Genomic DNA, 13,699 nt, shown 5'->3' on the forward strand with positions numbered 1-13,699 from the left:
TCATATCAAAGCTATCATATTCAAGCATAAAATCAAACAAATGCTTATCAATAATGGGCCTAGCCTAAATATTTGTACACTCGTCGGTGCAACAATTGGGTTATTTTGCGAAATCTTTGGGCCCTCGAACTATTACCATCAAGGCATATGATAATGCAAAGAGAGAATCAACTAGAACTCTCCACCTTCCAATTGAGATAGGACCCATATTGCAAAAAAGTCCGTCATGTCCTAGACCTTGATCTTCCCTAAATCTACTCCTAAGCCAACCATGAATCCATACCATGAAAGTTGCCCCATCCACTTATCACCAATGCCTTAAGTTCATGTGGAAGTTACTATCCCCAACGATCTTCACCCCTTCCAAAATTGCAAAAATATTGGAAGGCCAATTGGAGAAATTTCATCATTGTCTAACTTCCAAGGCCATTCCTAAATCCGCCTACACCATATCCAAATCCTACATCAATCCAAGCGATTTCCCTTCCACCTCTTCAAATCCAACTCCAAAGCAAAAATCCCTGAAATCCACATTCAAAATCCTCAATAAAGGATGTGAAGAATATTCCATGAAGCCCTCCATATAAACAAATTGCCATCTCCCCTCGACCCTTTGGTCAAGCTCAACCTAAATTCCAAGATCCTTTCCTGATGTTGTAATGTAGGCCCACTACATGAACTACAAAGGAAAAGGTCTTGGTCTCCATCAACAAGTGCCTATTGATCTTGTCTATCTACCAACAAATGATGACACTGCCGAGTTCAGATATGGTTCCTATGATGAGTACTGCAATGCCCTTGTCAACATTCCTAATACTAATACGTGCACCTCTTGTGACCTTAATCACAATAAGGCAAATGTCACTCCTAGTCCTTTCAAAAAGCTTGCCACCACAAACCTGTTCAACGATCACGCTATCCTCACCATCCGTGTTGACATGCAATATCCTAAACTTATCAACTTGGACCAACATGAATTGCTCACCCTTGACACCTTACACAATAATGATGCTATTCTTGATCTCATGCAAAACCTGCAAACGTGTACCCTCCAAAGACCACTTAAAGAACTTTGGGATCATATTGAACTCATCTATATATTTTGGGAAAAAAGGAGACTTTCAATCTTCAAGAACCATCTTAGCCAATACCTAACATAGACATACATGTTGATGATGAGCTCCATCTTCCCTTAAGCGCCCACACCTCTCCAAGATATATCACCTCTCCTTATCAAAGAAGCTAGGGACATCAATATGGATACAGAAGAAGACACCAACTTTACACAAGTCGCTTTGAATCCTACAATGAACAAAAACATCTCCATCATACTTTGAGAGTTTCTTAACATCTTTGCATGGTCGTATGCTAATATGCCAAGCTTGGACCCATCATTGGTCATTCATCACCTTGTGGTACAACCAGATGCTAAACTAGAGTGCCAAAAGATGAGAAAAATATTATCCTAAGAGGCTCTACAACATAGTCCCAATAAGCAAGAAGACCAAAGGCATCTAGGTATGCATCGATTTGTGAGATATCAACAAGGCATGCCCCAAAGATAACTTTCCTTTGCCAAACATTGACATCATAGTGGACCTAACAATCAAGCATGATATTTTATCTCTTATAGATGGCTCTTCCCAATACAATCAAATCCAAATTGCGCTAGAGGATCAACATAAGACTACCCCCATCAGCCCATAGGAGCTTTCTATTACAAAGTCATGCCTTTGGCCTTAAAAATGCTAGTGCCACTTATCAACAAGCCATGACAGTATTTTCCATTATTTGTTACACGACCTTGTCAAGGATTATGTGGCTGACATCCTAGAAAAATCCAAGAACAAAGTAGATCACTCGACTACCCCACGCTACATCTTCCAAAGACTTGAAGAATATAAAGTTTGGCTAAATCCTACGAAATATGTCTACAAAGTTTCATCAAGAAATCTCCCAAGGTCCATTGTTTCTCAATATGGGATTGAAGTGGATCCTAATAAAGTAAAAGCTATAAGAGAAATGCCACCCCCCTGGAACCTTACACAACTTTGCAATCTTTGGGGACAAACTCTGTAAGAACCTGAAAAGGCCCTCAACTGAGCCAACTAACGTTTTGCTGAACCTGTTGTGTTTCAAGTGTGTTCTTTGCAAATTATGATAGCAAATAGAATTTTGACAATCTTAAGCACAAAAAGCAACTAATGGTATTTGCTGGAAATCAATTTATATGCAACAACACTGATCAAACCCTCATTACATCCGTTCATCATTTATTTAATACTCAAATAAAAATAACAACAAGCTAGAGAAGAACTGATAAATACCAGTATATTATGTTAAAACCCTTATTTTCCTATTGCTGGTCATGCACAGATTTTATGACAGCAAGTTGCAATTTATTTTAAACTGACCCGAAATACTCGCATGTTAGCCCGATGGAAAGACATTAGCAAGGCGTCCCTTCTAGCATTTGTTTCGGAATTTTTGGACGACTCCTCAGCAAAAATCGTACCCTTTCAAGGAAGAAAGGTACGGCAGATCAGCAAGCTGTACATGCACAAAACCCCCATCTGTCACACACTTATTCCTGCCTCTGTTCTGACTCTGCGGCTGCAATCAATCTTTTGCATAAAAATTAATAAACTCCTTTCCAATCTGTCCAATCTTGGTTTCTGGATAAAACCAACTGAAAGAGCAAGATCAGCTGATATTTCACAACCTCTGATGCTGTTGCACAAGAATCCCATGTTTTCCTGTACTGATACCTCTGATCACTGCAGAAGAATCTTCTGCTGAAACCCTAGGCCAAAACTCCTCTCAGAGCTCCAAACAAAAATATCAAAACTTAGCATAATGAAAAAGAAGACCTAAAATCTTCTTTAATCTTCTCCATTTAGGGTTGGCGTGATTCCCAAGAAAGGTGCGACTTGGCCTTTAATGATGTTTTAACTTTTATTATTTATTTTTGACTATTGAAGTGTCAAAAATAAATCATCTTCCATTTAATATAAAAACTGGCCCCATCTGATGAGAAATAGACCCTCACTTAAGTTATAACTTAAAGTGACTTTTTAAAACATTAAAACATTAAAGTTCGCCATTTAATATTTAATTAAAAATAATTAAATATTAATATCTCTCTAAGTATTCATCAGAAATGCCTGTCGTCTGAACTGGAGACTGCCAAACCATAATCTGTCCTTGCCCAACCTACTGGCTATAAATAGCAGGACTACTAAAAATAGAAAGCATCTCAAACGGAGTCCTGGAGACCTCAAACGAAGACCAGACCTGGAGTGCTTGCTCTGAAGGTGGTGAATCAAACTCTAGAGGACCCTCTACCCAACCTCATCAACCTATGAGGGTCAGTGATAGGCTAATCTACTCAGCTGACAGATGTCAACTAGAAGGGGACATCACAAACTCCAAGTCATTTGATGATTCATTTCCTAGTTAACAAATAAATGTCACCCTTTCGCAAATCTACTCAAGAAGAATGTCAATTGTGAATGGGAGCAATCACGTCAAGCAGCAATAAATCAGATTAAGCAACATCTTTCTAATTCACCAATCCTAGTGGCACCTACCCTAGATAAGCATTTACTGCTAAATAATCACATAGCATGCTTGGATACCCTACTAGCAGAACGCAATGATCAAGGGCGTCCAAATGCGATTTGTGCAGAATGGCGAAGTGGGTCATGCTTCTTAGTGAATTTGATATGAAGTATGTGAATTCAAAAAGCAATCAAAGGACAAGTCATCACTAATCAACTAGCAAAAGCTCCACTTTCAAGTAATTATACATTGGCAAAAAGGTTTCCTAACAAATCCATTTCCACACTGAAGAGCAAAAACCATGCACATTATACTTGAATGGCTCCTTTACCTCATACGGTTCTAGCACAGGCATCCTAGTCATCACGCCTCAAGGTGATCTTATTCCTAAGGCATTCCAAATTGGATTCCCTTGCACAAATAACATCACAAAGTATGAAACTCTTGTTTTTATCTAAAATTGGCAATTTAGTGGAACATTCAACACTACATGTCTTTGGTGATTCCCAATCAGTTACCAAACAAGCTAATGATAGTTCTTCACAAAAGATGATAAGCTTGTACCACACAAACGCATTGTGGATAGCTTAAAACAATACTTCTCAGACATCTTTTAAACAAATCCCCTACATCATTAACAAGGTTGCAAATGGCATGGCAACAATAGGATTTGTCTTGAATATGCTAGATAATGCTCATGAGTACCACTTCCTTGCGTAACAACTCTTCAGCCCTACCTATGAAATCCATGAATCAAAAAACGTCTATGAAATTATTGTTCTCAATACACCCCATGGTGTTGATATCTGCGCATATCTTCCAAACAATATCATCCCACTCAACCTATCCTCCAAATGCAAATTCCTTATCCAACATGCCTCCCATTTCACCTTCCTTGGATGCACACTCTACTATAGGGGCTATGATGGCATCTCGCTTAGATGTCTCAATGAAAATGAGGCTAACCTAGCGCTTCAAGAAGTCTGTATCGATATCTTAGTGCTCATACAAGCAACATGATCCTTGCCAAAAAGCTACTTCGCATAGGATACTTTTGTCCTACCGTGGAATCAATTTCTTGTCAACATGTGAAGAAACGTGTAGCTTGACATAAGCATGAGGATTAAATTCATGCTCTAGCACAAGCTCTATATCCCATCACCACGCCATGGCCCTTTTCCACATGGGACCTCAATCTCATTGGCAAGATTAATCCCACATCCTCCAATGGCCACAAGTTCATTATCATTGCTATTGAATATTTCACCAAGTGAGTTGAAGTTGTTCCACTCACATCAATAGCACTTAGAAATCCAAATTCACCCTTAACCTCACCATTTGTCTTTATTGCAAACCTCCATCATCATCACTAACAATGGAAAATCCTTCAAAAACCATGATGTTTCAGCCCTCTATGAACAATTCCTAGCAAGCACATGTGGTCCCCCCCATACTATTAGCAAGGTAATGCCCAAGCTAACATGTCAAATAAAACCATCATCAAAATCATTATAACGATCATCAATGATGTTGGTTGTGACTAGCACACTTAGCTTACTCCTACCGTATGGACCTAACAAACCAACATCTATACTCTCTCTAGTGCCAATTAAGGTCAAGCTACCCTCTTTATGTGTCTCCCTATGCAACCTCATAACATAAACAAATAAAGAATATTGAATGACAAAACTGATCAAGCTTGAACTCCTTGATGAACATCATCAATGCTCTCAATCACCTCAAATCATACCAAAACTAAATTATGTTACAGATACAAGAAATGCATCCCAACAATAGAAACAAAGGTTGGAGACCTTGTCCTCAAGGAAAATCAAAAGTATACCAACCAAGGCAAAGAGAAGAAAGGGAAATTTGAACCGAACTAGTTTGGTACCTATGTCATCATTCTAAGTTTAGATCTAGAGCATATAAGTTAGCAACAACAAAAGGCCATGAGCTAGACAACCCAATAAACATCATGCATCTTAAGTGTTTTCATGCATAAGCAACAATTGTGTTTCAAAAATCTAGAAAAATTCAAAAAATTAGTAAAGAGAAATAATCCTCCAATGGTTAAAACCACTTCCTATGGCACCTTGAGCAAGTATCATGATGAAAACTTGACAAATAGGCATCATGTGTAGCAAGTGATTCCTTTTATCCACGAGCATTTGTTCCCCCTTCATCCATCTCGTAGCCTCCTCCATAATCCCTCTTCATCCCCTAATCTCCCCCTCACCCCAAGTTGTTTGCTCAAGTTCACTTTCATCTGTCATCATCCCTCCATATCCCAGCCATCTTATTCCATTATCCACCACACACCCATTATCCCCCAACTCCATCCTCCTTAATTGGATTGCTCGCCCAATGATCCTCCATGCATCTTTCTCCTTCCATACACCCATTCCATTCATAACACATTCATCCACCACTCCCCTCATTTCCATCCCCCTTCCAGCTTTCCTTGATTTTGCACTCAATTGGAGGCATCCCCTAGTTGATGATAATTTGGAATGGTTCACAAATCTGCCCTTCTTGTAGCATGACTTTTTGCTTCCCTCGTGACTTTTGTCCTATCGTTTTCACCCTCATCCCCTTTTACCTTCAACCATTTGGGACAAACATGCATTATTTTCCCCTCACCAAACACTCCTTGTTCGAAACTTGCCTCCCACCTATCCCTCAGGCTTTCAACATTTCATCCTTGACTACCCCATCATCCATCTTCCATCACTTACCTTACATTCCACCTCAATCTCCTCCCATCCATTACCTTGACTTCAACATCACATCGATTACCAGTTCATGTGTTTTCTGCATGTTTGTTTGATTGCCTACATGTGTTTGTTTGTTGGCTATAGTTCTATTGCTCCATACATCAAACCATCAAAGTTGCTAAGAATCTTCATATTATGGTGTGCCTCAACACTGTGTCTATTGGATCACTACGCTATATGCAACGTGTGTGTTTTTGTGTCAATCCACATGCACATCGTGCATCATCATCATAACCCATTATATCATGGTGCATAACACTAGCACTATAGGAAAAATTAGATTGCACTTTCCACAAGATGTCACTTTGACAACATCCATCATCACCCCCATCATCTTCTATTCCTTTATCCATCACTCCCCTTTTCTCTCCACATCTTTTCATCCTCATTCCTCTCATCCATCTTCTATCCTCAAATCAAGTGTCATCATAAATATAAGTGATCATTATCAAACATGTATGCCCATGCAATCTAGCATCATCCAATCAAATCATCCAACTAACATCAATCAAAATGTCGAATCCAAATCCATCACCTATCTATATCAATTTCCCATGGCATGTACATCATTCTAGTCCCCTCAAGTGATCTTTTATCCAACATGGCACCTCACCTTCATCATCCATCCTATCCTCCTCGTCTTTTCAAGAGACCCCCCAACCCTGTTTAGCTTGATGGCTCTCTTGAGAGGGCATCACCTCTATTCTTCTAAGCGATTAAGGCAACCTACCATTAAAGCCTCATCCATTCACATTATTTTCCCTTCTTCTTTGACACAATGCCACTTCCCTTAGTCACAATGCCATATAAAAGAGAGGCAAAATGTAAACACGCCAAATTCACTTCTATTTTCTTCATACTAATTTCCTGCAAATGTATAAAATAAACCATTAATTAATTAATTATTTTACAATTGACCATTCTTAAGCAATTAATTCCTCCCTAAAGCTAACTACTTAAATCAACATGATCAATTAACCTTAGCTCCCAACTCTTCCAACTAGCCAATTAGTTGATTAGGCTAATTAATCCCTCATAAACATTTCCCATAATATCAAATTCTACATTACCACATATCGACAAAATAATTTGTCTTCTAATCTTAACCATCAATTTCATCTGCATGGATCAAAATCTTAACAATTTACCTTCTTAAATTTGTCCTTATCCACTTAATGCTCACACATAAGCATGCTAGTTCATCACACTCCATGCTCCCACTTGTGTGAGCATGCCAAATTAGAAGCATATTTGCCCTCCACCTCATCCCTCACCTTGCTCACGCATGTGAGCATGATCTCCACACATCCCACCCCCATGCTCATATGCTTGGTCTTAAACTCATCTTCCACTTGCTATCTTCTCCTTTAATCCTACGATTTGATCAAATCTCCTCCATTGATTAAAGACCTTACCTCTTTTGATACTTGTCAAAAGGCTTTGAATCCCTCCCATACAGCTAAATCCTAACCATTGATTCTATCCTTTCATCCTAGCCCTCCATTTCTCTCTTGAAAAGTGTTTGTAAGAGATGCTTCCTCATTTGATCATCCCCTTTCATGCTATCCATACGCTACCCTTTTTACAATCAAAACACTTATTTGCACCCTTATGCTGTCAAAATTGAGTAGCAATCAGCGAAGTGTATGCACATACAATTACTCAAAGTACATCCATGACATCATAATGGAGGTAAGTGTTCTTCATTGCTTTGCATTTTTAGTTCTTTTCCTTCCTTTGTTGCTCTATCACGAGTGTGACTTCATATTTGAGTTTTTGGTTTTGTTATTGCTCTAACTCATCCTATGCAGCTCAAATATGGGGTCCAAAATACATCAAGTAAGAAACCATCCTAAAACCATTAATTCTCCTCAACATTAGGGGCTAAAATGTTGACCGAGAAGAATACCGACTCACAAACCACACAAGTATCAGAGATTCCCTTATAGCATACTCTAGTACAAACAACATAACAACAATAGCATACCTACCACATCCATGTATCATAAAATAACTTTTGTGATTTTGTAACAAAGTTATTTTAGAATCTAGCCCATAAATAGAAAATCTATAACGATTTAACTTGCAAGTTTCTTTGTACCATTCCAAGAGATGACCCAACATCTACAATAGCCCTCTCTGAAAGATCCTAGGGGATTCTATGGCAGTTCAAGATCAGAAATCTCCGTTTGACTCAAATTTTCCATATATTAAAATAGTTTGTTGTCTTTGCCATCATTTGATTTAAGTTGTAGTTAACTGATTAGGTTATGAACTTATGAGCTCTATAGAGGCTTATACACTGCCTTAATTATAATTCATAATAATATTGTCACCTTGGCCTTTTTTCCATTTATAGATATTAAATATGCTTTCTCAGGTATATTGCCAATATTCTTATACTTCTTTGGATATGAGAAATTTGATCTTTTTGCTGCATACATCATTATCTCTTGTTTTGGTATGCTTTTGATTAGTATATCTCCACAAGTGACAAATATTCTAAATATTTTGGCATAGAATTCTCAACCCTCTTTTGCACCACTACACAAACCTAAACCTACTATTCCATGTCAAAAATGCCACCATGATCAAGATTCATATAAGATGATCATTTTCATTCAAATATTCTGGACTCGCATCTTCAATAGGAATTGGAAAACTGCATCAAAATATTTTAGGGGTATAACGGTGCATAACAATGCATCAAATTTTGTTACAAAAATAATTGTGAAACAAGTAAGAAAGCATGCTTTGATACTGAACAATAATAGGAAATGAAATGAAAAGTATGAATACAAAAATAAAGGAATACAGATCAATGCAAACCTGTATGTTACTCCAATGTTTGATGTGAGAAGTTGTATCTTTTGAACCTACATAAAAAGTAGTTTTGGTAAGATGCATGACCACAAAAATTTGACAAAATAAAAAGAAAAAAAATTAAACCATTTACTATTTTTGAGAGATGAATTCAATATAGTAAGTGCAAAATCTAGAATTATACTAAATGCTAGTTTATGAAACATAGTGTGAATTTTAGCCCCCCTTATAAAATAGGTGTAAGTGTATAACGTGCACTCTTATAAATGTGGAACAAACCAATATCAGTTGCACCATATTCTATTTCAAGATTGTGCTAGTTGGGCATGATGGTTGTGATTCAGAATTGATGGCCTTGAGATAAACCTGAGGATAATAGCTATGCATTACAGTGGCATGGAAAGGGAGTCCAAAAATGACAAAGACCAGCATTATGAATTAATATCATAAGTGCAGAACAAACTAAGTCAAAATAATTGAGGGACAATAGCTGCCTCCAATATAAGGTTCCATTTCTTGAAATAATTTCTAACTGAATCTTCCCTCTACACATCCGAACGACCTAAAGATAAGTTGGGCAAAATTATCTATTCATTAAAAAAGGCACAGAAAGGGAGTCCAAGAAATATTTAGCCATCATTATGAAGTCATCTCTATAACTGAAGAAACAACTGAGTAAAATACTAGAACCATACCCAAAAAATGGTTTCCTTGCAATTTTCCATTATTTTCAGCCTAAAGCTCCCCTCTACTCATGAGCTCTTTTGTTGCTCTAATTCCTACTGCATCGTTTGCATGAGTTTCATTAAGATATGTTCCTCAACAGGGGCTCTCCCACAAACCTTTTCCACAACATTCAATCTTTCCTGCACCCTTTGAAAAAGCTTCAGGCAAAGATTTTTCTTCATTTGGAGTACCTTATTTTCTGGACGAAGAATTCCTGAGCCTCTTTATCTTAAACACTTGGTAGAGGGAGGTAGCCCAAGCAAATATCCTTAGAATGTGATGGTTCGTATTTTTCCATCAAGAACCCTTCTGCCCAAATTACAAGATGAGAAACAAACTCTTGAATAGAATTCTTGATTTAGAATCCCCCAATTGGAGTAACTCATTGGCTGGTAGTGGTACTGAAAGGATATAAACAGAATTACTTAACCTCTTAGCCTACATTCCTGGTAATGTGAGTCATCCCAATACAGTCTGGCAGAGACAGATGTCCTTAAAATATGATGATTGGTTTTCTTCCATCAAGATCTCTTGAGCCATAGTTGCAACCTGAAACACAAATTCTTCAATAGAAAAGAAATCAAATCTTAAGGTCAACCTTGGGAGAGAAACTGATTCTGAATAAGTACAACTTAATCATCATCGCCTATGGATATTGGATGGGTTGCATTGTTGGAGATTCATCATGATTGTCATGATTAACTCCATATTGATTGAGATTGGGTCTTTTTAGTTTCCTCAATCTGCTCCAGTTCTTTCAATTAACCCCATACATCCTCCCAGGTGCACTCTTAAAAACTCTATTTTTCTGCAGCATTTGCCATCAGAGAAGTGTGCACCAGGTGAGGGGTGGTCTCTAGGTGTTACTCCATGCATTTGTGGTGGCACACCCCTTTATTCATGCTTGATTCCCAGAACAACTATGATGACGACAAAAAAATTTAAAACATGATTGCAGTACAATTCTGCATTTCCTCTTTACGAGTTATTCTGCACTCAATATCATTTATGCATAACTAATATCATTTATACATAACAAAAGTTTATAAAGTTTTCTCCAATTAAGCTTTACTAATGATAAATTAGTCATACTTATCCACATAGCACTTTAAAGTAATTGTAGCTGTGCTGTGCCCCGTGTATAGAAAAAAAAAACACATTGGGAGATAACCTTTGTGACACTAGGCACTCTCAGTTATGTTGCCATAGTAGGTGCATTTTATTTTCCTTGCATTTTATCTATGTTATCAGGTTCTGCTAAAACCCCTTGAGTCCCCATAAGGATTTGGCTCTAGGCCTGGTTCAAAGCCAACAAGGCCTGGGGGTCACCTAGGGTCCAACCCAGATTCCCTGTGAAGAACCCAAGGTGCCTAGGGTGGACCCAAGCGAACCAGAAGGACCCATAGGCTGCCCATCAAAAAAAAGTTAAAATATTCATTTTTAGAAAATTAAAAATATAATAATGCCATAGTCAAAATGCTGAATAAAACAGTGTCATTTGTTTTCTCATGAGATTTAGCAAACAAATCAAATATAAACTATTTGAAGTTTTGTCTACTCCAACCATTTTTTTTATCACTAAATAATCTTATCAACTGGTTTGGATTTAATTGCATGTGAGAGGAAAATATTGCATACTTGATAGTGACTGAGTATGATGAATAATGGCCATGGATTCCGTTAATTAGGCCTCACAACTCATTACAATATTGTGTATCATCTAGATCTAAAATTTATCAACTTTAACAAAAAAAACATGTTAATACCACCTAGACCCCATGTCAAATTTATTATACTCACACAGATGGATAGATAGTAGTAGAAAACAAATTTATGCAAAGGTATTTGAGAAACTGTGTTGCAGATCAATAGGCTTCAATGCCAAAAATGATTGCTTTTGGTAGAGAATTGGTACAATCAGCATGACAGACATTCATTGAAATGTCATCATTTAGGACCCTTGCTATTTAGGACCTTCTTCTGCTGACCACTTTGACTGCCATTGTGTTTGGAAGGCCCAAAAACCCTAGGATCACTTGTCAATCTATCAAATTCGGACAACTTTGCCTGAAGGCCTCAAAACAATTCTCCCCCTAGAACATATGAATCATCATTACAATATTCCTATACAACCATATGGATTGTACCATCGTTCAAATATTCCTACGCAGCCATACGGATAGTATCGTCATCAAAATATTCCTGTTGATGTGCAGCTAGATCGGATTTCTTCTAGGGCCGACCTAGCACATGTGGGTGACTAATTGGCCTATTGGCCTTAGTCGCATTAATATGCAAAGTTAAAATATACCTTGTGATTATAAATAGGGCTGACTCTATAATGGCTAACGTAACTTGTGATTATAAATAGGGCTGACCCTATAATGCCTAATGTACCTTGTAAATGAGTCTGACCCTATAATGGGCATTGTAACTTGTAAATGCTTATAGGGCCGACCCTATAATGGGTGCCTCCTCAAGAGCATTATATTATTAATATTAATTATTCTCCTTGAGAGCCGACCTAGGATGAATTGGGTGGCTAAAGTCACATATATAAGCAAGGTTCATTCATGCTTCAAGATACACATTATGATTCACCGAAAGCATCAAGCAGTCTATCACCTACAGCAGCGAACATATTCTAAGGCAGCGAATCTCATCTCCAAGAGCAGTGAATCCATTCAAGGGCAGCGAATTCATCTTCAGGGACAGCGAAATTGTTCTAGGGGCAGCGAATCATCTTCATGCCCAGCGGATTGTCTTCTTAATCTGTAACTTGTCTCCTTGTCAAGCGAATGGCCTTCATACCAGCGAATTGACTTATCTGATTAGCGAATCACCTTCAGTCAAGGGTACTGCAGATAAGTTTGCCCTAGTTCAGTTTTACATGCTGCTGTTCATACTACTGTGCATGCCCTAGTTCAGATTTATATTCTGTTGTTCATATTGCTTCAAGTGTTGAAGCAAAATTGTAAGACACATTCTGATTATCGGATAATACAAACTGAGATTTGTTGCTGGGTTTTTCACCTCCAAGAGGGAGGTTTTCCTAGGGTACTGCTGTGTTATGCGTGTTTATTGTTTCATTTCTGCATGTTGTTATCAGTCTGATCTATAAAAATAACAATTCCTACCTATCCATATAGACCATAACATCATTAGAATATGCCTACCTCTATAGGAATATTCTAACAATGATGTAGGCAAGAATATTCTAGCAATGGTACAATCCATATGGTCAAGTAGGAGAACTTTTTTTCATATTACAAAATAAATAAATAATTTCCTTTGCATTTCTTTTTGTTTATTAGAGAGTATGCAAGTACACAGTACTCGTGACCCCTATAAAGAGCACTGAAAGCGAGGTACCTGCACCCCCCATATTGGTACGTTTGAAAAAAACTTGTCTGGTGTATATTCCAACAAGGGATTCCCCCACTAATAGCCTTCAAACAACTTGAATCCAAATTAAATGTCTTACCACCATTTCTACCAACTACCTATTTCACACCATTTGTCTGCCAATGTTTAGCTTCAAACAATTGTTTTTTACATTTGGTATGGCTTCTTAACAAGCAACGGGCAATTTTGGACACCTAGAATTTGGGATAATATTCTAGAATATTTTTGGTTAAAAATGGTTTCCCAACAATAGTTTTCTAGCAAAATGTGGGTTTGCAATAACCTAATTAATTTCTAGTGTGCTTTTGTCAGCACTACAGAAACATCCTCCTCCAACTTATACCCCATTTCCAATGCAATTTTGACTTTTGCACTCTTTGCAAGGTCCGTTCTCAATCAATTTGGCT

The 13,699-nt window shown here is 37.6% G+C and overlaps 1 protein-coding gene across 1 annotated transcript in view; it reads right to left on the bottom strand.

The window, feature by feature from the left end:
- Positions 1-13,699, bottom strand: part of LOC131027221 (proteasome subunit alpha type-2-B) — a 67,567-nt gene that overhangs the window by 31,355 nt on the left and 22,513 nt on the right. The window contains exon 4 of the mRNA XM_057957228.2: positions 9,168-9,214. Within this exon, the coding sequence (XP_057813211.1) occupies positions 9,168-9,214 (47 nt within the window). The remainder of the gene's footprint in view (positions 1-9,167; positions 9,215-13,699) is intronic.

The sequence above is a fragment of the Cryptomeria japonica genome, chromosome 2 (assembly GCF_030272615.1).
Source record: "Cryptomeria japonica chromosome 2, Sugi_1.0, whole genome shotgun sequence".
Taxonomy (NCBI): domain Eukaryota; kingdom Viridiplantae; phylum Streptophyta; class Pinopsida; order Cupressales; family Cupressaceae; genus Cryptomeria; species Cryptomeria japonica.